Below are 22,026 nucleotides of genomic sequence, written 5' to 3' on the forward strand. Positions count from 1 at the left end.
ATCGGAAATATGTGCACGTATATTGTATTTGATTCCGTAAAATAAATTACAAAAATAATGTATTTTGTGAAAGTGGTAATTATCAGCGCTTATTGGTCCGTACAATTCAACCAAGCAGTGAGCGTTGCTAGGACTGCCTCTATGCCATCCAATGAACCGCGACACACGTATAAAAGCAGCACATAAGAAAATGCTATCCACAAAAAATTTTCTTGACCATTTTGCATCAAAACTACGAATTCGATTTCTGAATATTCAAAAAGTTCTTGGTGCTTTTGGCGGGCGAAAATTTTCGTACTTTGACCGCTAAGCCCGATCCCTTTATCATATCTGATTGAGCTGAAATTTTTCATAGAGACTTTTTCCGAGGTGTCTGGTTATAAAATTCGATGGGGTCATGTTTGGCATCCATAGATGTATGCAGAACCGTTATCATTAATTACAGGTTTATTGACAAAATACTAATAATAAACACAAACAAAACAAAAATGAGAATGTATATATTAAATTTGTACATGACACGGCTGATCTTAGATGTCCCGAATTACGATTCCGATTCCGGGGGTACAATAGTATACCGCCGGAATCGGCCAAACATAACCCCATTCGGCACCGAGTTCAAAATCGGGGTCAATATGACCCGCTAACACCTTATTCGTTACAAAAAGTTAACACCTAAAGAAGTTTAAATACCTAGGATCGACTGATTTCCCAGTCTCCCGAAAAACTACTCCGTCCGTCGCCTTTAAACATCTAATTTCGAATGATATTAGAGACAAACTTATTTTTAAAATTTCGCAAAATTATAGTATTCTGTTGGTGTTCCATACTGATGGCTTTGCCCGAAATAGGTTCAAAAAATCATTCTTTGAACCTCAGCCTTTCAAGTACATTGAAATATAGGTTACTTTTCGGTTAGATTGTCTTGCAGATTCTAAACCTTATATTCACTGCGGCGTATATTCGCTGACAATGTTGCTAGCGTGGACAAATGGCACATGGGGCGCAAAACTGAGTCTCCGCCAAGGGCGCCAGAACTCCACGCTACGGCTCTGCCAACAGCGTGACGCCACCAACACCGCCGGCCAAAAAGGTCGCGCCGAAAATACATCGGCGTACATATCTAAGCTAGATAGTTAGTGCTATATTGGATGCAGTAGCTGTTTTAACTTTCTCATATAGAAAGGTTATGTAACTACTCGAAATCTCGACTTCTTAACCAAGGCCCGGAGAGCCGAGTCTCTTATTCCAATTGACTCAGGTAGTCGAGATTGAAAAATGTCTGTATATGTGTATGTATGTATGTTTATATGTGTCAAAAAACTCACTCATTTTAATCAGAGTCGGCTGAGCCAATTTCAGCAATATTATATTCATATGAAAGGTCATCACCATAGGTCGCTATTGAATTCCATTTAGATTGGAGTTCTGGTTCCGGAGTTACAGGTTGAAGAGTGCGGTCACACAACAAATTCCCATATAAACTGGTACCACCATGATGGCTAAATGATGCAATACCTATTAAAATATATGTAAAATTACTTGTCTCATTTCTAAGTCAATGTCTCATCTATTTCTCAGTGAACTCTGTATCGATTTTTACAAAGTTGATTTTAAATGATGGATATGACACATCCATTAACTGATATTGAATTATATTCAGAACTAACTTTTAGTTTCGGAGCTATAGGTTGGTTAGTATGTCCCATATAAACCGTTACAATCGTAATACCTCCGAGGTTAAAACTCTACTGAAATGGACATCAAGTAATTTCGCTTTGCAGATCTAGATCACTGATGGCTAATTAAAGATTCTTTATTGTTATTGTCTATTTTCGACAGTTCCGGAAGTTCCGGGGCTCAAGCAGAATTAATTTTCCTAACCCGAGTGCCAAATGGAAAGTTTAACAAGCGGTTAGTTGAAGTCCTCATCAAACCCTCCTTCGCCCTTTTCTTTCCGTAGTCACATTGGTCACATTGACCACCATAAAAAGTTCCGATAGTCCGGGAAAATGGTCTTTCAAAATTAACAAACTCACATCAGTTTCTCGAAGATGTTCTCAAATGAAAGGAATATTGTCCCAGAACCTATCGGTTATATGGTGCCGGAAATATAGACAGCATTGTCCTGTCACACATGAAATAGCCATATAAGCCGGAACAAATAATTTTTTTTCAAAGAGAAAAATCATATACCATTCAATTCAGTTCGTCGAGTATGCATGTGTGTCATTTAAACTCACAAAAGTTACCCAGAGATGGCTGAACCGATTTACACAAACTTAGTTTCAAATGAAAGATATTTCCCATAAGCTGCTATTGGTTGCAGAGTTACGGGTTGAAGAGTGTATCAAAGTAGCTTTCACCACATTTGCCACCTATGACGGTTCTCGATGTCCCCGGGGAACTCATCAAGTACCCAACCCTTATATCACACCTATTTCCCTCGAATTCTTGACCGATTTTCACCACCCTATTTTCAAATGAGAAATACAGATTTCTCATTGACTGTTATTGAGTTTCATTCCGTTCTGAGTTTTGGTTCTGGAGTTACAGGTTGATTAGTAAGGTCACATTGGAATTTTCCCTATAAACCGTTACAATCGTAATATCTCAGAGGCCAAAAATCTATTGAAATGGTCACCAAATTACTTCGATTCGCAGGTCTAGATCACTGATTGCTAATCAAACATTCTTTGTATATATTTTCCACTATCGACAATTCCGGAAATCCCGATAAATGAATAGATGAGAAAGACACAATCGCACCACTAGGTGAATTAAAACAGGTTTTGGTCATGTGATTCAATATGGCGCTTATTGATCTTTGACTTAACAGAGGTCATATGTGACGATTTCAAGCGAGACATTTAAACGGAAGATCAGATAGTGGCCGTTGGAGCTCTTTCGTGAGACACCTCAATACTGTTGGAGCAGAAAGTTGCATCTAACACCTCTGCTCTGCCAGATCGTGTAAATGTAGGTCAATTTGCTGCATTGAGTATATGCAGATTAGTGCTGCTTAAGTGTTCCATCTATTTAGAACCTCTCAAATTTATATTAGAGATGTCTCGGCTTATGTGAAGGACATATGCATTACTGTCGATTATCAGTGGAAACCCATTTCTGCCTGAGTTTGATACAATTCTTTTGAATCATCAAAAGGTTATGATTCAATATGTAACGAATATGTCGAATAAAAGACGTATTTCCTGTCTATGTTATAACCAGTTATATTGACTATGACAGCACAGTTCTTGAACCAAGCCTATGAAAGCTTTCGCTTCCAGCACAAAACGGAATAGATTCATAGTTTATACTGAAGAATATTTTGAGCCAATTGACCATTGTCGATCGAAGCACTAAACATTTCATCACCAGATCTGGTACAGCAACTGGAAGATGGTTTATAATTTCATAGCGTACCCCGAGGTGGGTACTAGGGACGTGACCATCATTTGAATCCCACAAGGCGGCAAGAAAGAATCGTCCACTGTACTTGTTGAGATTCGCTTGGCACAGCAAAGGTAGGACCTATAATACTCTGTGCGCGACTGGTATAGTTTAGTCACGTGATCCATTCTGTCCTCGGCACGGACCTACTGATCTTAACTTGAAGATCCTAGTTTTCAACGGCTTTTTACGACGTTGGAGTAAGCTCTCAGTGAATTGACTACTTGCTGCGGTACTTCAACCCGCCGGATGTCGAACGATCTCTTAGGTGATTTTGCTTGGAAAAAAGTAGTTTGTTATCATCCTTCTAGTGGACCACAACCAACTGCGGTCATACTAACTATATAACTGTGCTTGGGCGTTTTACATAAAAAATACTAATTTTCGTCTACCCCATTCAGCCTACTTCCGACGTCCCCACCACCAAGTTTTACTGCAAACACGAATTATGAGCGGAGTTGAAGTAAAACTTGATTCTTTTGATTGGATTCATACTACCAGTTTTTAATATGTTGAGTCAAGTTGAGCTGAACATCCAAACCATTCGAAGAATTTGAATAAAAGAGGTTTACATTCCAAGTAAAAGTAGTCATGGGAAGACCTGCGGTAAAACGGATTAAAACGCTTTCCTTTAAGTTATAGTGTCTTTAAAAAAATCTCGAACAAAAACATGAATTAGGACCAATCAAGCGTTCAGTCTTTCTAAATACTTGCAACCGGAAAACCGAACTCTGATGGCTTAGCGAAATGAAGAAATTTTCGTAAACATCAAAAAGATGGTAATGATCCAAATGTTAAAAGATATCTAGTATTAAAAAGACTTTTACTGTTGTAAATTATGCCAATCTTCTATTATGCCTGTCGTACAGTATGTCAAACGTCGTACACCCACATTCAATATCCCTTTCATCGCACATCGTAAGTCTAAGTCAAATACTTCCCCAAATTAACATAACGCCACATCGTCACCGCCTCCAGTGATTAGCTTCACCGAATGCATTAGCATAGCACGATCCAGTACTTTCATCACACGTCCTCCCACCACTTAGTTTTTTTTTCCTAATGTCGTACCGCGAACGGAACGTTGACGACGAAAATCGGGAATGGTAGTACACACAAAACAAGTGCAACAGAACATCAGCTGCCAATTCCGGAGCTTGGCTTCTATATAAATTGATAAGATTATTGGAGGGCAAGAGACTGGAAATGATATAAATTATTCATCACCAAACTGTTGATTGCTTCTTCATCGTATCGTGAAATTTTGATTGGCTCGTACAAAATGGAATGCGTCAGTGGATGGCTATATCACTTTCCGAGTTCTTCAATTGAATGAGTTTAGTTGACGAGCTTGATTTAAATTTTTGTTCATTGTTTCATGTAACGAGAAACGTCGTGGCTACTATTGGTGATTAGCGTCGTAATCTTAACCAGACATCCAGACAAGTTTGTGTAGGACCGTCGGCGCATTTCGTCTGAATTCTACTTTTATTTTATATTCATGTCGGTTTTTTTTTGCCTCGATTTTAATCACGACTTCACGTCGCGACTGCAGCAAGATTGCTAGAATAAAACAATTAATCGCCGAAGCACCCCGCGAATGTCGCAAGTGATTTTTATTGGAACCTGGCCAAACGCTTTCATGAAAGGGGGTGTGCCTATGCGAAACGTTTGCATTTCTTCTTTATTGGACTTCCTTGCAAATCTATTCGACAAGTTGCAATCAAGCGTTAAAGGAAAGAATGAAAAATAACCGGCTGTCAATGTTGACGTTGTTTGAATTGATACGATAGAGTTTACGGAAAAAGGAAGCTCGCGTTGAATAATATAAGCAGAATGAAATGGGTAAGAGCTTAGTATGAATGCCCCGGTCAACGTAGGCTTTGTTATTGGTTTCAGTCGCGATGAAAATATTCCAGCGCCCCATTTGATAGAAAAGCCTAGCAAAACATTTCATTTGTTGGGAAATGATATAGACTAAAATCTTTTTGAAAACGGGATGGGCTGGTTATTCAGCACATTTCATTCAAACTTATCATCGGCGTAGACGCGCGGCCCTAATAATAGACGAAAAAAATTAATATTTAAACGAGCTGTACAACGCATACAATGGCGGAGAAAAACATTTCAACAAACCATCGAATTATGTACCAACTACTGCTAAACCACTTCCACCCACATCACTCACTCTCACGTCCAGGACAGAGATCCAGCGTAGAAAGATAAACAGTTCCGAACAGTGTACTCATTTTCCGTGGCATGTTTACCCTTTTGAATATATCGTGAAAGGTTTTTCGCTTCAGTTAAATTCAACACGGGAAACGTGCAGTGTATACAAAAGAATGGGTGAAAAATTGTGCGAAACGGAATTCTCCTCTAACCAATAGCTCTTTCCTTTCCTATTACAACAGCAGGAGCGGTGTGCAAATCGATGAGAAAAGAAAGAATTTCTGACTGCTAAGAAAATCATCAGTATGAACGGAAGATTAAGTAGAAAGTGCTTTTCGTCGATATTCTGATACAACAACGTTGTGCGTTGAGTGTTCTGCTAAAAGAAAAAGTGAAGAAGTTTCAGTTCACAAAATTTGGACAAAGTAAGACCTGCTTTCAGCAAGCAGTGCATAGAAAAATCCAGCTATTATTATTCACATATACGTGAACGGCAAGCATTAAAACTGGATACATCACCGGCAGAACGACGGTAGAACGTGGAACCATGAATCATCTCCCCGGATCGTCCCCACGGTCACCGGCCCCGTCCCCTGATCCGGATGTGGATGATGGGAGCTCCAAAAAGCAGGCAACCAGGTAAGTGCTTTTGTTTTGTGTCACTCGGCTAAGGGTTTTTGTGATATTGTGTTTCGGCTATTTATGTACATTGTTGTTCGTCATGGTTGGGGAACTTGAGAGCAAAGTGGGGTACACTTTCATGTATCCATTACAGAACAAGCTAAAAAACGTGTTGTAGAACGGAATTTTAACCTTATTCAATCTCGGATATAAGCATAAAGTCATGTGATTATGAGTATGTTCTATCTGTTCACGCCGAAGTGAACATCGTACCAGATAATTATTTTGACCCCCCAAATCGACACCCGCAGATAGTGTGCAAAATCGCTTATTTTCACCCCGGTGGCACAGATTAAATTATCCTTCAATTTCGATCAGCTGGCGCACACGCAAACCGAAGGCAAGCTCTCATCATCGTTACCCAGCTGATTGCTGCCAATTGCCACTGGAGATGAACAATGCTTTTTGCCAGCCGACGGTTTCCATGCAAATTCGTCGCCGTAGCAGCACCGAGAGCAGATAATCGCACACGGCTGGGTCATCTTTCTCTTCAGCCGTCTCATGTCCTGTGGGAGCAGCAGGGCAGTACGGCAGTACTAAGTTTATCGCCGATCAAGACAGTCCAGTACAACTGACTGTGCGTCGCGCTCGCCGTGCATACGTTGCACACCGCTTCCCCACAGACCGGGAATTAGAAATAGTTTCGAAGCAGTGAAATTTGAATATAACAATGTTGTAAATAGTGTAAATAAATGTTGTTATGATTACAGTAGGACTTTCTGGTGTTGTGTGGACTGGAAAGGTCCGAAGAAGGCGGAAAAGAACGCCCTTTTGCCGGCCTGTGCGGGGCCAGCCAAGCTTGTTTCTTTCCGGGTGCGGTTCTTTCGCGTTGTGTTTCACTGTTTCCCGGGCTTGAATATCGGCCAAATCCCGGCGTAAACATGGTCCTTCGAACCGGATAGATCCTCAAGTTCGCAGGATGGCGCTTCATTTACCGCAAGCCAAGCGGTCCGCTGCAAAAAGCGCGCAACGATCGCGCTTTTGTTTTCGCGAGCGCCATCGCGATCGACCCGGTCTGTGGGAGAAAATGCAATGGAGACTGCACCCATTTTCCAACACTGCGAAGACGCGGATTGAGATCACTTTCGCTGCTGATTTGGAGAATCGGCGGCCAGCTGGAGAGCTATGCAAGAAATCTGCCAGCTTTAGGACGCGTTTTCCATCGCATCATCGACGGAAACCGGTGAGTGCAGTTCTATTCAAGTGTGTGGAAAAATCAGTGCGTCTGGTAGTCTTTTTTCTTGCCGTTGAAGAACAAACACAATTCGCGAATGTTACACACCGACCGCGCTGTAACAGTAGGTCCAAGCAGGACCGATTCGTGGCCACAGCACGTCCCGCTTTTGCTGCGATTCTTCGGGACGAGCACCGTTGTGAGCCATTTACGTCATCACATGTTAGTGAAAACCCTACGACGAAGACTACCAGCCCGATTCACACTCGAAACCAGCCATATTGTGGTATCAGATGCCAAATCCCACGTCATCAATTCGCGGCAACCGACGGCCGCTTCATCTAGTGCAGCACAGAACGCCGTTCATCGTATGCATCGCCATCCGATGATCAATTGCAACGGCAAGTACGCATATCCTGCCTAAATAAGCCTGCACTGGATTTGCTCTACCTGCATTAGAGCTGTTTCGTACCCCGTACGCGCACACTAGGCGCGATAAGGATCTCTGGTGGCCAAAATGCGCACAACGTCCACCCACATACACGCACGATTCGTTCTTCCTGGAGGCAATTGGCTTCACTTTTCCCGTCAAAGACGACCGAAGGACGATTCTCACACACACAAACAACTACACACGGATGTCGAGTCACTTTCCGACCTGGGAAGCAACCAAGTGCTTCATATTTCACCGTTGGTGTTTTCTGGTCCCACCAAAGGGCGATTTGGTGGATTTATGATCGCGTATTCGCCAGAAACCATGCAACCGGAAAGTGACATTCGCCAAATTTACCACGTCATCCGTCAGCTCACCCGATACTGGATCAACTTTCCGTGGGATTCTGTTCCTCAACGCACTCCTTGTGGTTGGACCGGAGGAATCCATCTTTTTGCGTGTAATCCGTCCACGGATGTACGGATTGCACCACAAAGTTGATCACATCGCATCACTACACGCAGTAAGATACGACGAAGCGGTTTTGTCACCACCATCAACGAAGCCATAGCAGCAAACACACCCGCCGGACGAGATCCCGGCCCTCACTCAGGGTATAGAGTCGCCAGACGAGATCCTGGCCCAAGCTCGGGGGAATCGAGCAGTTCCTGAAGCATCTGTAAAGAGCACAAGCCTCGCCGGGAGGGTTCTCCGAACCCCCGGCTGTGACTTGACTATAGTTAAGTACCATTTTTTCGCTCAGCGGCAACGATGTTTGCGTACAGATTTTCTATTCTTCAGTTTTCATCGTGATCGTTAACCGCACTATGGTCTGTACGCACATCCATCCGGACAGAATTTCGGACCGTTTTATCACTCATGCACACATCGCCGCATCAACGAAGCTCTACGATCACCATTCCGACAGAATATCGGACTACACCGTCTACGAGCATCATACCGACAGAATATCGGCATAAAATCACTAACCATCACCACGAACGTTTATGACGTCACGGGATCACCACTCCGGTAGTAGACTGGACCGCACAGTAATTTTTGCGTGATCGCCGTCGACGAGTCCACCTAGTATACCCATCTCCGGTTCACGATTGGTTCGGCCCATCTCAGTGGCCTAAGCGACAACTTGTTGAATTTTCTTAATAATTCAAGGCGGGGAGAATGTTCACGCCGAAGTGAACATCGTACCAGATAATTATTTTGACCCCCCAAATCGACACCCGCAGATAGTGTGCAAAATCGCTTATTTTCACCCCGGTGGCACAGATTAAATTATCCTTCAATTTCGATCAGCTGGCGCACACGCAAACCGAAGGCAAGCTCTCATCATCGTTACCCAGCTGATTGCTGCCAATTGCCACTGGAGATGAACAATGCTTTTTGCCAGCCGACGGTTTCCATGCAAATTCGTCGCCGTAGCAGCACCGAGAGCAGATAATCGCACACGGCTGGGTCATCTTTCTCTTCAGCCGTCTCATGTCCTGTGGGAGCAGCAGGGCAGTACGGCAGTACTAAGTTTATCGCCGATCAAGACAGTCCAGTACAACTGACTGTGCGTCGCGCTCGCCGTGCATACGTTGCACACCGCTTCCCCACAGACCGGGAATTAGAAATAGTTTCGAAGCAGTGAAATTTGAATATAACAATGTTGTAAATAGTGTAAATAAATGTTGTTATGATTACAGTAGGACTTTCTGGTGTTGTGTGGACTGGAAAGGTCCGAAGAAGGCGGAATAGAACGCCCTTTTGCTGGCCTGTGCGGGGCCAGCCAAGTTTGTTTCGTTCCGGGTGCTGTTCGTCCGCCCTGTGTTTCACTGTCTTTTCTCGGGCTTGAGTATCGGCCAGATCCCGGCGTAAACACTATCTTTCTGGTTAATGTTGCCCAATTCACATATACACTAATTCTTTGGGAAAATGTCAGAATAACCGAAAGGGTGAAAAATGGACTCTGCGTAACAGTAATGGAAACACTGAGAAAACCAGAACTCGTACCCGCGACCTCCCAGTTTCTTGTTAGTTAGGTATGCTTCCTTATGCTCAAGTCTTCCTCTAAAAGATTCAGCAAACCTGTAGAGGATAGGTTACATCATCAAAACGGCAATAGTCCATGGAAAAGCAAACTAAGACCCTATATTAACTTGCCTGTGCATGGAAGAAAATTAATACACATTCCTAGGAGTCTTGTATATACAAGTTAGAGGCAGCTAAAGGGGTAATCTACGCTCGCAATTTCTTATGAATTTTCCATGACTAACTGAAAAGATTGTTTAAAAGAGAGGAAGCAGCTGGCATTTTTTGTATCATCAAACGGAAAGAAATATCAAAGATATTCGAATCCGTTAACTGCCATACAATTTTAAAGTTCACACATGAAAAAGAAAAAGATACCAATATACCCTTTTTGGATAGCCTTGCAACAAAAGATAGAATATGTTTAGAACCTTCATTATTAGCATAAATTGGCAGACTTTCGTGATCCCCTCCCCGAGGTTGATGGGTTTGACGGTATTACAACATCATCATCAATATTTCATGCATCCGTTTTAAAGAACTTCTGACAGACAACTGCTTTAAGATGTTTATTGTATTGCGCCTCGACAGTGGTTCATCGATGGGCCCAAAGTAACGATCAACCTGTAACGAAATGTAAAAGTAGAAACCTATCAGTGTTAGAGTAGTAATAATCGTAGCTTTTAATACTAGTGTACAATTTTTATGTGCTAGCCAAATATCTATCTGTGGATGTGTTCATCTGAGTATTTGTGTCAGCTGGGTCAGAGAATCGATACAGAACTAACGTATATGATAGAATAGTAGATAATTTGTTGTCTTGAGTTCATTTTTTTATTCAATTCATTTATTTGATAAGGCACGTTTGCGTTAACTTTAAGGTGCCAATTTTGTTTTGTTTTACATTTAAAATTACTTAAAACAAGAGGATTACAATTTTTTTTAAAAGTAAGTTAAAGAAATCTTTAAGCTATCTTATACATATACACAAGGAAGTAATATAATTTACGTAAGATTAAGGGGGTCAGTTATTTTTTATGGCAATATGGTTTGACATTTTTATTACGGAGATTATTGGAGCAAATAATTTTTAACTAAGGGGGACAATTTTTACAAGTATCTTGAAACTAGGAATAACTAGAGGGCGTGATTAAATTTTGTAAAGATTCGGAAAGATTAACCAGAGCTATTTTTATGTGTTCGTAGAGTTGGGCATTTTCAACGAGATTACGTAATAAAATAGTTAAAACTAGAAGAGACAGGAAGAGCTAAATGGTTCGGTAAGAGGGGTTAAGGGGTGATACTTCTGGGTATAAGAGTCAGGGGAGGGAGGGTGGACAAAGATGGCAGCGGAGAGAAAATTATTAACTTTCAGTTTTAGACATCGGGAGATCAACAGCATAGGTAACAGAATCGGGTGGCCTTCATCAGGAAGAATTATGTACCGGGACGCCTTCTGATCCTACTCGAGTCGGCAGGGGTTCCTCCAGATGATTTCGTAGTGCTACTCAGATGCGGATCGGAAAGACTTGCGAGTTGCGCGTGCGATGTTTGGGATGTACGTCCCGTGTTTGTTGGCTCATTCGATAGAGATGTTTGGTGTGGCCTTGGATTCGCATCAAACCTTCGCGGGTGTATGGTACAGCGGAAGATAGCACTTCTGAGAATGACAAGACAAATAAAAGGGGCAGTTAAATCAGTATATTGATGGTTTCTAGAAAAGTGTTTACTAGGGACATATGTAGAAGATCGCGGCTTGCCATAACATGTCGCACCGGGACGTTGGATGGCTTTCTTCGGGCCCAGATGGTATCAATTAGCCGAGACCTGGCAAAACTGTGCTCGGTGCACGCCCAGACAATGTGCTCGATATCGTGATAGCCATCGCCACATGCACAGATATCATTATCCACGAGCCCAATACGCCGGAGATGTGCAGCAAGCGTGCAATGGTTTGCCATGAGCCGGGACATCACTCGAATGAAGTCACGACCCGCATCCATCCCCATGAACTAAGGTTTCGTTGATACATTAGGGACTATTGAATGTAGCCACCTTCCTAGTTTTCCATTGCTCCACGAAGTTTGCCAACATTCGAGGGTTCTCTGAAGAGGAATACTGAAAAAGTCGTTGAAGCAAATTGGTCTTTCATAAATGTCTAGAGTACCCACCTTAAAGAGTCCGCCTTCTCAATGCCCGGAATTGAGCAATGAGAAGGGACCCACACCAAGGTAATCTGGAAAGATTTGTCAGATAAAGCACTCAGTAGCTCCCGTATTTTTCCCAAAAATACGAGTTCTTTCCGAACGAGCAGAGGCTATCCGAAACGATGAAGTAATGGTCTACGCGTAATGTGTCAATGATTCCAAGGATATACTGAATAGCAGCTAATTCTGTGGCGTAAACTAAAGCAGGGTCACTGAAATTGTAACAAGTGGCAAGCTTTTGATTGAAAGTACGGAAAGTCGAGGTTTGATCCATCTGTATAAAACATCTTACAACAGCCGACTTCGCGGAATTTATTTTAAAAAAATGTTTGGAACCTTGTTTTGAAATTCCACAAATCTCGTCTTTCGAAATTTTCAATCACCACCGGGTTCAAAATAACACATTGAATGAGTAGTCAATATGAGAATTCCCAAACCCGACAGGACTTCGAGACTCATCCTAAGTCGATACACAAACAACGATTCTGAATTCTTTCGAGTTTGATTTCGCAGCGGAGCGAAATCAGAAGCATCCGTATTCCATTGCCGTTACAGTATCGTTGTTTGATATAACCTAACTAGGTCTCCTGGATGGGCACCCCACCATATTGTACAATAGACTGCTCAGAAAAATAATGAATTTTTGAAAACTCAATCGGCCCACCCCTGAGTCGATTCCTAGTCCCAACAGGAGTACTTGCTCCAAATTTGAAGCAAATTGGACAAGTCTAGCTACCGGACCAACGTGCTTGAAGTTTGTATGGGATTTTTCGACAATTTACATGGAGAAAACCCTCTTGCTCACATTTTCGCCGCTAGGTGGCACTGTATACATCAGATTATCACCAAAAGTGAAACTTAAGAAGATAATTTTATTATCTACAACTTTGTTGAAGACTGCAAAGCGATCCGACTCCAATAGGAAAAGTTATTAAACTTTTAACGAAGTGATGTCTGAGTCAGTTTTGCATGGGGCCTAGCAGTGCATGGTAGTGTATCAGTACTAGGTTCTAACAAACTAAACATTTTTATGGAATAATGGTTAGATTTAGCTGAATAGTATGTTCGGAAGAATTGCAGTACATAATACGAGTTATGTTTTGGTTAGAAAATTTTAGTTCAATCTGTGACCGCATAGATGGCGCTAACACTAACTTTTCAACGGAGAGAGATAGAATATCGAGATGTTTGGGAGAATTACTGCAATATTCTTGTTCTACAACTTTGTAGAAGACACCTAATTTCTATCTCTCTTCGTTGAAAAGTTAGTGTTGGTGCCATCTATGCGGTCGGATGTGGAACTACAATTTTCTAACCAAAACATAACTCGTATTATGTACTACAATTCTTCCGAACATACTATTCAGCTAAATCTAACCATTATTCCATAAAAATGTTTAGTTTGTTAGAACCTAGTACTGATACACTACCATGCACTGCTAGGCCCCATGCAAAACTGACTCAGACATCACTTCGTTAAAAGTTTAATAACTTTTCCTATTAGAGTCGGATCGCTTTGCAGTCTTCAACAAAGTTGTAGATAATAAAATGATCTTCTTAAGTTTCACTTTTGGTGATAATCTGATGTATACAGTGCCACCTAGCGGCGAAAATGTGAGCAAGTTGGTTTTCTCCATGTAAATTGTCGAAAAATCCCATACAAACTTCAAGCACGTTGGTCCGGTAGCTAGACTTGTTCGATTTGGCTCAAATTTGGAGCAGACACTCCTGGTGGGACTAGGAATCGACTCAGGGGTGGGCCGATGGGGGTCATTTTTTTCTGTCACTCTATTGTACAAAGAAAGTTGATCCCTTGTTGGCATTTCTGTTTCTGATACCTAATGTCGAATCTCCAAGTACCTTTCTAGTCGAACCAGACCGCTAGATATTGTACTGTGAAGTCCAGAGCGATAGTTTGACCCCTTAATAGAAGCTTTAGTTATGCTTGTTCACAATTAGCTCAGTTTTCTCCGTGGAGAATTCGATACACAGCTTAATAGCCCAAGCAGACAAATTGTCTAAGGTATTCTGTAATGGTCCTTGTAAATCGACAGCTTTGGGTCCCGTAACAGAATCCAAGCCGTCGTCTTCAATTTACATTGACGTGCAAAAATTGTCAAGACATTCATCTTTATCTTTGACATAGAAATTGTATAGGATTATTTTCTCGAATAAGTTCCGGATACAGGATAGCATTGCGATCGGTCGATACGAATTATGGTCGGAGGCTGGTTTTCCTGTTTTTTGGATGGCGATGACCTTCACTTGCCTCCAGTAGTGTGGGACAATATTGAATAAATTCAACAAGCGTCTCTTGGCAGAGTCTGGCAGATTCTTCAACAAGTTGGATTTTTATTATGTCTGGCCCTGGAGCTTTATTGTTACATGATAAGAGAGCAAATGAGAACTCCACCATCGAAAAAGCTGTTTCGTTTGTGATATCGTTAGAGGACGCGGCGCGGTAGATCTTCTGTGCCGGGGCGGAATCCGGACAAACCTTCTTGGCGAAATCGAATATCCAACGGTTTGAATATTCCACGCTCTTATTAGTACTGTTTCGGTTTCGCACGTCGGGCTGTTCCCTAAAGAGAGCACTCAATGTTTCTCTCGTTAGTCCGTCAACGAACCGGCGCCAATAACTACGTTTCTTCATCTTCATCAAACTCTTCATTCGCTTGCCTATCATCGCGTACTGTCGAAAACTAGTGGGTAACCCGTCGTTCCGGAAGGTCTTATACGCGACAGCCTTCTCCGCGTACACGTTTGAACACTCTTTATCCCACCAGGGATTGGGAGAACGTTTTTGTATGTTCGCGCCCGGTACTGGCTTAGTCTGAGCTTGATTCGCGCTGTCGAGTATCAAGCCAGCTGAAAAGCTGTACTTTTCCTCCGGAGGAAGTTCTTGAATCTACATGTTGCCGGATATCGCGGCAGCGTAGCTCTTCCAATCGATATTTCGTGTGAGGTCATAAGAAATATTGATTGTTTCCAATCGCCTTGAGCCGTTATTGATTGAGACTGCGATCGGCAGATGGTCGCTACCGTGGGGATCAAATATTATTTACGTGCAATTTAACCACAGCAATGTTGAGCAGAAAGACAAGTCTAAGGAGCTCGGGCGCGCTGGGGGAGCGGATTCCGTGTAATTTGATCCGTGTTTAAAATTGTCAAATTGAAGTTATTGCAAAGATCGTGAGTTAAGGAAAACCGGTTATCATCATAGAGGCAGTACCGTGAGAGTTAAAATCTAAAACTAGTCACGGTGCAGGTACGGATTCTAAGATGTCTTCTGGCCATCGGTGCCGAACCGCGGTGTTGGTGGGAATATTTGGAATTTTGAAGGAATCGATTTTCGGGATGGTACCTCTGCAATTCCACCGTAGAACAGTGATCAATTCCGTGACCTCATTCGATGAGTTAGCCATCGAATGATACAATCGCTGAAATGACGGCCCATTTTGCAGTCAACGGCTTCAAAAATGCTCTCACTGTAAGACTTTCAATAGTAGGGTAAGTTGGAGTAAATCCGACCTAGTAAATGGTTTTGGCTGTAAAATGCTCAATTTACATCGGATCAAGTCATTTTATATACACCAAATTAAAGGATAGACTTCTGCGCAATTTTATTAATATCTTGGGAAAATTTTGAGATACAAGCATTTTACGTAAAAGTTCATTTATGCTCTTTTCAAAAATGGTGGGATAAACCCGACCGTCTATGTTTTTGGTTGATTTAGTACAGATTTTATCCAAATTTAATGGGTTTTCAATGATAAATCAATGAATGTTATGTTATTGAATTGTAACATGAAGAAAAAGAAATTCAATGTCAAAATCACGAGCAGTAGCACGTAAAGATATTCCCATTTGCATCGGAGCAATTCCTCGAAGAATACTATATACATCACGTTTTTGTGTCTTTTATTAGTAATTACGAAGCATTGTGCAAAAAAAATAATAAAAGCACATTACCATAGTGCTAAAAAAATTGAAAAATATATTTCGATTTGATAAATAAACATTTTATTAGCAAAAAAGCGGTCGGATTTACCCCACTATTTAGAGGTCGGATTTGCCCCACCACGTCATTTTTGTTACGATGCAATTAAAAAAAATTATGAAAAAAATTGAACCAAATTCATCTATGAACTTAGTAGGACTTCAATCAAAGAATCTAAATCCACCTACATTTTTTTATGCAATTACTTTAACAATCAGAAATATTCTGTAGCCAATTATGCACAAAAATAAAATCAAAATTATAAAAACACACTTATCGTCGTTTGAGAATCTCATTGTAGACTAATAAAATGCTGTCATACCACCATTATGATTATTTTCGATGCTCTATACGACAACATTGATATTAGTTCGTGTAGTGCTTCCGATTTCCGATAACAGAGGAGGGTCGGGTTTACCCACACACGGTCAGATTTGCCCCACCGTACCCTATCACTAATATTGAAAGTTTTTATTATCCAGTCCACCATGTCCGAGAGTTTGATAATTCCAGTGCCGCGATTATTCTCGAACTGAAACAAAGGAACACTTGGGATTTTTTATGTTCCTGGAAGTGCTGGGAACTCCTTCTCTGAGTTTAATCTTTCGAGACCAGGAGCTGCTTGCTTCGGTTTGGTTGCAACACTTCCAATAGATGTCACTTTCGGAGCCCCATCAAGGGATACCTTCTGGCCTTTACAAGGAACTTTAGGAGAGGAAATCCTCCTCTTCCTATAACTTCTAGGCATCCTAGTAAATGTTCCCTCTTGTGGGTCATCAGCCTTGCCTTCGTTAGGAGGCAAGAGAGCATAGCGGTTCGTTGAGGGTGGTGGCGTAGCTTTCTTCAACATTTCTGCGAAAGAACGCTTGGAACGTTCTGCAAGGGAACGAGCAAGCACAGCAAGGACAGTTTTCAGCATTCTTACTGCATGAATCATGCTCATGATTCTCGTTGCATTTGCCACAGCGGGCTTTTTTACTACAATGGGTGGCAGCGTGACCCAATTGTTTGCAATTAGTGCAATTCATAACCCGCGGTACGAACAGACAGACAGGCAAACGAGGATGTAGTTCGGTAAGGCGGTTCTAGCGAAGGTCATCCGATAGTAATTTCATATGGGGTATGTTTTCTTACCACCCCCACGACTAATACTGAATGCAATCAAGTATTTTCATCGATTGGAGTAAGCGGTCTCTAAAACATCCAACCCCATACTGCAGTAGATTCTCGCATGTCAAACTCTCATAGTTGATGACGCCTTCAATCTGTATCCTTACTGCTGTAATATACACATACTAGTCCAGCGTAAAGTGCTTGCAGCAAGCAATATCGTTTGCCTGCTTTGAATTAGCCAACACGACCCTGACCCTGTCTGAGCGGACCTTTCTTATTTCGGTCACAGCCGAGAACCGTTCCGTCAGGTCTTTTGAAATCTGTAATAGATCCAGCGATTTTGTTTTAGGCCGAAAGAAGACCACAAAGAGACCGGTTGAGAGTTCAGAATATTGTTTAAGTCGAGGGGGGGGGGCTTGGCTATCGATTCGACTCGATTTGGCCACCCGGGAAGGGCGCCATCGACACCGTCAACGCACGGGGTCAGCACCCCGCAGTAAATGTATCAACAAGCGAAACCGCACCGCATCGAGATTAAAAAACACTAGAACTGTCTGAGAGTAACGGTACGAATGATTTTGAAATTCGTTGAAAATATGGCATTGCGTAGAACTTAATGATAATGGTTGAATAAGTAAAAAATCTTAATTTCTTCGTATGATTTTATTGATTATTTCCCGACAAACATGTCAAATGGTCCTAAGTACAAATGAGAGCCTCTCTTTGTTTACTTTCTCTTTCGATTAGTACGGCGTCATCTTAAAACTTTTCAATATTGTTTCAGAATATATCGAAAAACTCTGATTTTGACTAGCTTATTCTGCTAAGAGTTGAGTAAGAAACGTATAAACTGCCGAGTTATTAGCGAAAGAGAAAGTAAACAAAGAGAAACTGTCATTTGCACTTAGGACCATTTGACATGTTTGGCTTGATTTTCAAAGAATTTCAAACCGCTTTCTTCCATAAATTGTAACCTGTATTAATTGCAATCGATTGATTTAAAAATATGTAGATGCCATCGCTCTTAATTCAAAGTTGTAGATTGAACAAATGTTATCACGCTTGCCTGTCGCGCTTCCATTCAAACGATAATTGGTAATTCGACAAAATCTGCAACAGACATGTCGGTTCATGCGGTGTCGCGGAAATGCAAGCTATTTCCGCTGCAATTCGTTGTTCAAAATCCTTGCGCGGCGACGTTTTGCGTGTAATAACTTAGTGACAAATAGAGGGCCACAAACAATCTGTGTTACGGCATTTTTTGGTGGAACTAACCGCAGTATTTTTTTTTAAATAAGCGGGCTTAAAATTTTAAATGTCAATATTATGGACAATTTTTTTTCACCAAACCCATCTGGATTTGTTTTTGCGATGCCAAATACTACAAAAAAAAATTGAATTTTCGATCGGAATTGTAATTTCACCTGATTTGGATGGCCCGTTTGAGAAATTTTGACTCATTTACAAAAATGCTTCCACTAGCTTGGACCCTGAGTTCTTCGAGCTAAGGGCCTTAATTGTAGCCTACATGTCTCAGCAAAAGTTTGTAAGAAAAATGTCGGAACAAACTCTGTTAAAGAGCTGATAGTATTCCGTACGTAATCGCGGAGAGTTCAGTTTGAAATGCGGTACAGTATCTACCTAGTGAGAGAGAATGTTACAATACCATTTCAGGACAGTGCACACCAATACCACCATGCCAATCCATCAGAAAGCCGTCAGTGTAACCGGTCACTTGCGCTTATCTTTCCTTATAGCCACAACCACACCTCTCGAGAGGGAATCTTCACACGGAATGTCCTATAAGGAAAACTACATGTGAGTGTAATAACACTGGGAGCAAGAATTTCCTCATCCCATGCAACTATTTATGTCCACAATCCTGGATCTGGCAGCTACATCTGTATGCGCATAATAGCGCTTCTTTTTTAAGCTGCATATGTAGAGGTATAATAATAAAAAGTAGGATTTGTCGTGAATGCACCACTCACCAGGAAACGTCATGTACGCCATTCTTTACAGATTGAGCTTTAGCTGTATCGTCACCACCTATCCCTTCTGCCACCACACAAGGCATCCGTATGACAATATTTGACGTACAATTGTCGTGTAAATTCACTAGATATATTTGGGATTGAGACCAGAAGTTTTCCCGAAAGTTCGTCTGCACTGCTCGAAGGCTGTGAACGCCTTCTTGACTCTGAACTCAATGCACAGTGGTCCAGATCGCTAATTTAGGAGGAATTTTTACTTTCTGACAAACCTGTATAATTTAGCCGTATCATGTCTTAGGATGAATTTGTGTACTTTAGAAGATGCTTCTTTTTATTGGAATAGTTATTAGGGTGGTTCTAATTTATCTAAAATACGAAAATAAACTTTTTACTGATGAAAGATAGAGCTCCACAGTCTTCCACAAAGTTGTAAAGTAACTTATTTTGAATAAATTTGTTGAACATATTAAAGCTCTATCTCTTTTAGTTTTTGTTATACAAGAAATTTAAAAAAAAAAAGATTAGGGTGTTCCTGAAAAAACGTTTTTTTAGTATAACTTTCGTATCTTTTACTTTTTGTTAACACAACCTTTGAACAGCTTATTGAAAACTTCAAGCCGAGTATTTTTCTCCAAGACACCGAAGGTCTAACTTTTTTCTTTAAAAAGTTATGGACACTTTTCGTTAAAAAAATAGCCTATTTCAAGGCTCAATATCGCTGATGCGGGCACCTAAAATTGAATTCTGTTTCCACCACATGAAAGACCATACTTATTAGTATATTTGAGCAAAAATTGGCGAATACGATATTTTTTTTAAAATTTGCAATTTAGATTTAAAGTTTGTAGTTTTGCAGGTTCAACGCATTAAAGCATTTACACACATATCGTTGTATTATGAAAAAAGCCACTTTCAAATATCATTCTCTCATCGCAGCAAGCTTTGCATAAGTGAAACGACTGTCAAAAAAGGTTTCTGATTTTATTCGTTTTAAATAAAACTAGTAAATATGGATATTAGTCGAAGAGAGTTGGCGAATTTGCTTATTGCTGGTAAAAAGACAGATGAACTGCTTAAGTTCATTACAAGTAGTAATCCAAATGTAAAATTGAGACTTGTTAATGTTCGAAAGAAATTTTATATTTTGTTAAAACAACCTTTGAACAGCTTTTAGAAAACTTCAATCCACGTTTTTTCATAACTCTGAAAGTCTAACTTTATACTTTCAAAAGTTATGGAAACTTTTCGCTCATAAATAGCCCTTTTTCAAATGTCATTATCTCTGATTGGGGCAAATAAAAGTAAGTTCGGATTGAACCATAGAAAAGAACATACTTTTAAGTATATTTGAGCAAAAATTGGAAAATATTATTTTTTTTAAGCATGTAATTTTAAATTTACTAACCAAAGTTTTAAATTTTATCGCATAGCGACATAAAAGAAATTGCCTAAAGCCTTTGTATTTCCTTTTCTGTTTTGCTTACATATCAACAATACTGAATGTGTTCATTAAAAATAATTTGGCTATGACAACAATTTATGATTTATATAAGGAGAATTTATTCAATGCCAATTAATTCAAAAGTAGATGCATTGCATTTTCAGGTATATCCAGCGGTGCTCGTTGAATTCGACGTTTACATTTAAGAGAAATTATAGGATCTGATGAAACAAGAAGTCTCTTGAAAACGTCATCAAGATTGACGAGTCGATCGAATTTGCGTGCGTGGAATTCTCGGAATCTGCGAATACTTTTATTCCTGGTTTCTTGAACTTCTTCACTGCACATACCTACTGGCAGCATGTTATGTTGAATAATGCTTGTAATTGTTGTCATAGCCAAATTATTTTTAATGAACACATTCAGTATTGTTGATATGTAAGCAAAACAGAAAAGGAAATACAAAGGCTTTAGGCAATTTCTTTTATGTCGCTATGCGATAAAATTTAAAACTTTGGTTAGTAAATTTAAAATTACATGCTTAAAAAAAATAATATTTTCCAATTTTTGCTCAAATATACTTAAAAGTATGTTCTTTTCTATGGTTCAATCCGAACTTACTTTTATTTGCCCCAATCAGAGATAATGACATTTGAAAAAGGGCTATTTATGAGCGAAAAGTTTCCATAACTTTTGAAAGTATAAAGTTAGACTTTCAGAGTTATGAAAAAACGTGGATTGAAGTTTTCTAAAAGCTGTTCAAAGGTTGTTTTAACAAAATATAAAATTTCTTTCGAACATTAACAAGTCTCAATTTTACATTTGGATTACTACTTGTAATGAACTTAAGCAGTTCATCTGTCTTTTTACCAGCAATAAGCAAATTCGCCAACTCTCTTCGACTAATATCCATATTTACTAGTTTTATTTAAAACGAATAAAATCAGAAACCTTTTTTGACAGTCGTTTCACTTATGCAAAGCTTGCTGCGATGAGAGAATGATATTTGAAAGTGGCTTTTTTCATAATACAACGATATGTGTGTAAATGCTTTAATGCGTTGAACCTGCAAAACTACAAACTTTAAATCTAAATTGCAAATTTTAAAAAAATATCGTATTCGCCAATTTTTGCTCAAATATACTAATAAGTATGGTCTTTCATGTGGTGGAAACAGAATTCAATTTTAGGTGCCCGCATCAGCGATATTGAGCCTTGAAATAGGCTATTTTTTTAACGAAAAGTGTCCATAACTTTTTAAAGAAAAAAGTTAGACCTTCGGTGTCTTGGAGAAAAATACTCGGCTTGAAGTTTTCAATAAGCTGTTCAA

The 22,026-nt window shown here is 40.3% G+C and overlaps 1 protein-coding gene across 11 annotated transcripts in view; it reads left to right on the forward strand.

The window, feature by feature from the left end:
* LOC131691432 (beta-arrestin-1) overlaps nt 1-22,026 on the forward strand; it is a 253,193-nt gene that overhangs the window by 166,026 nt on the left and 65,141 nt on the right. For all 11 annotated transcript variants that reach the window (XM_058977814.1, XM_058977815.1, XM_058977818.1 and 8 more), the window contains exon 2: nt 5,865-6,261. In XM_058977814.1, the coding sequence (XP_058833797.1) occupies nt 6,170-6,261 (92 nt within the window). In that variant the 5' untranslated portion in view covers nt 5,865-6,169. The remainder of the gene's footprint in view (nt 1-5,864; nt 6,262-22,026) is intronic.

The sequence above is a fragment of the Topomyia yanbarensis genome, chromosome 3 (assembly GCF_030247195.1).
Source record: "Topomyia yanbarensis strain Yona2022 chromosome 3, ASM3024719v1, whole genome shotgun sequence".
Classification (NCBI taxonomy): domain Eukaryota; kingdom Metazoa; phylum Arthropoda; class Insecta; order Diptera; family Culicidae; genus Topomyia; species Topomyia yanbarensis.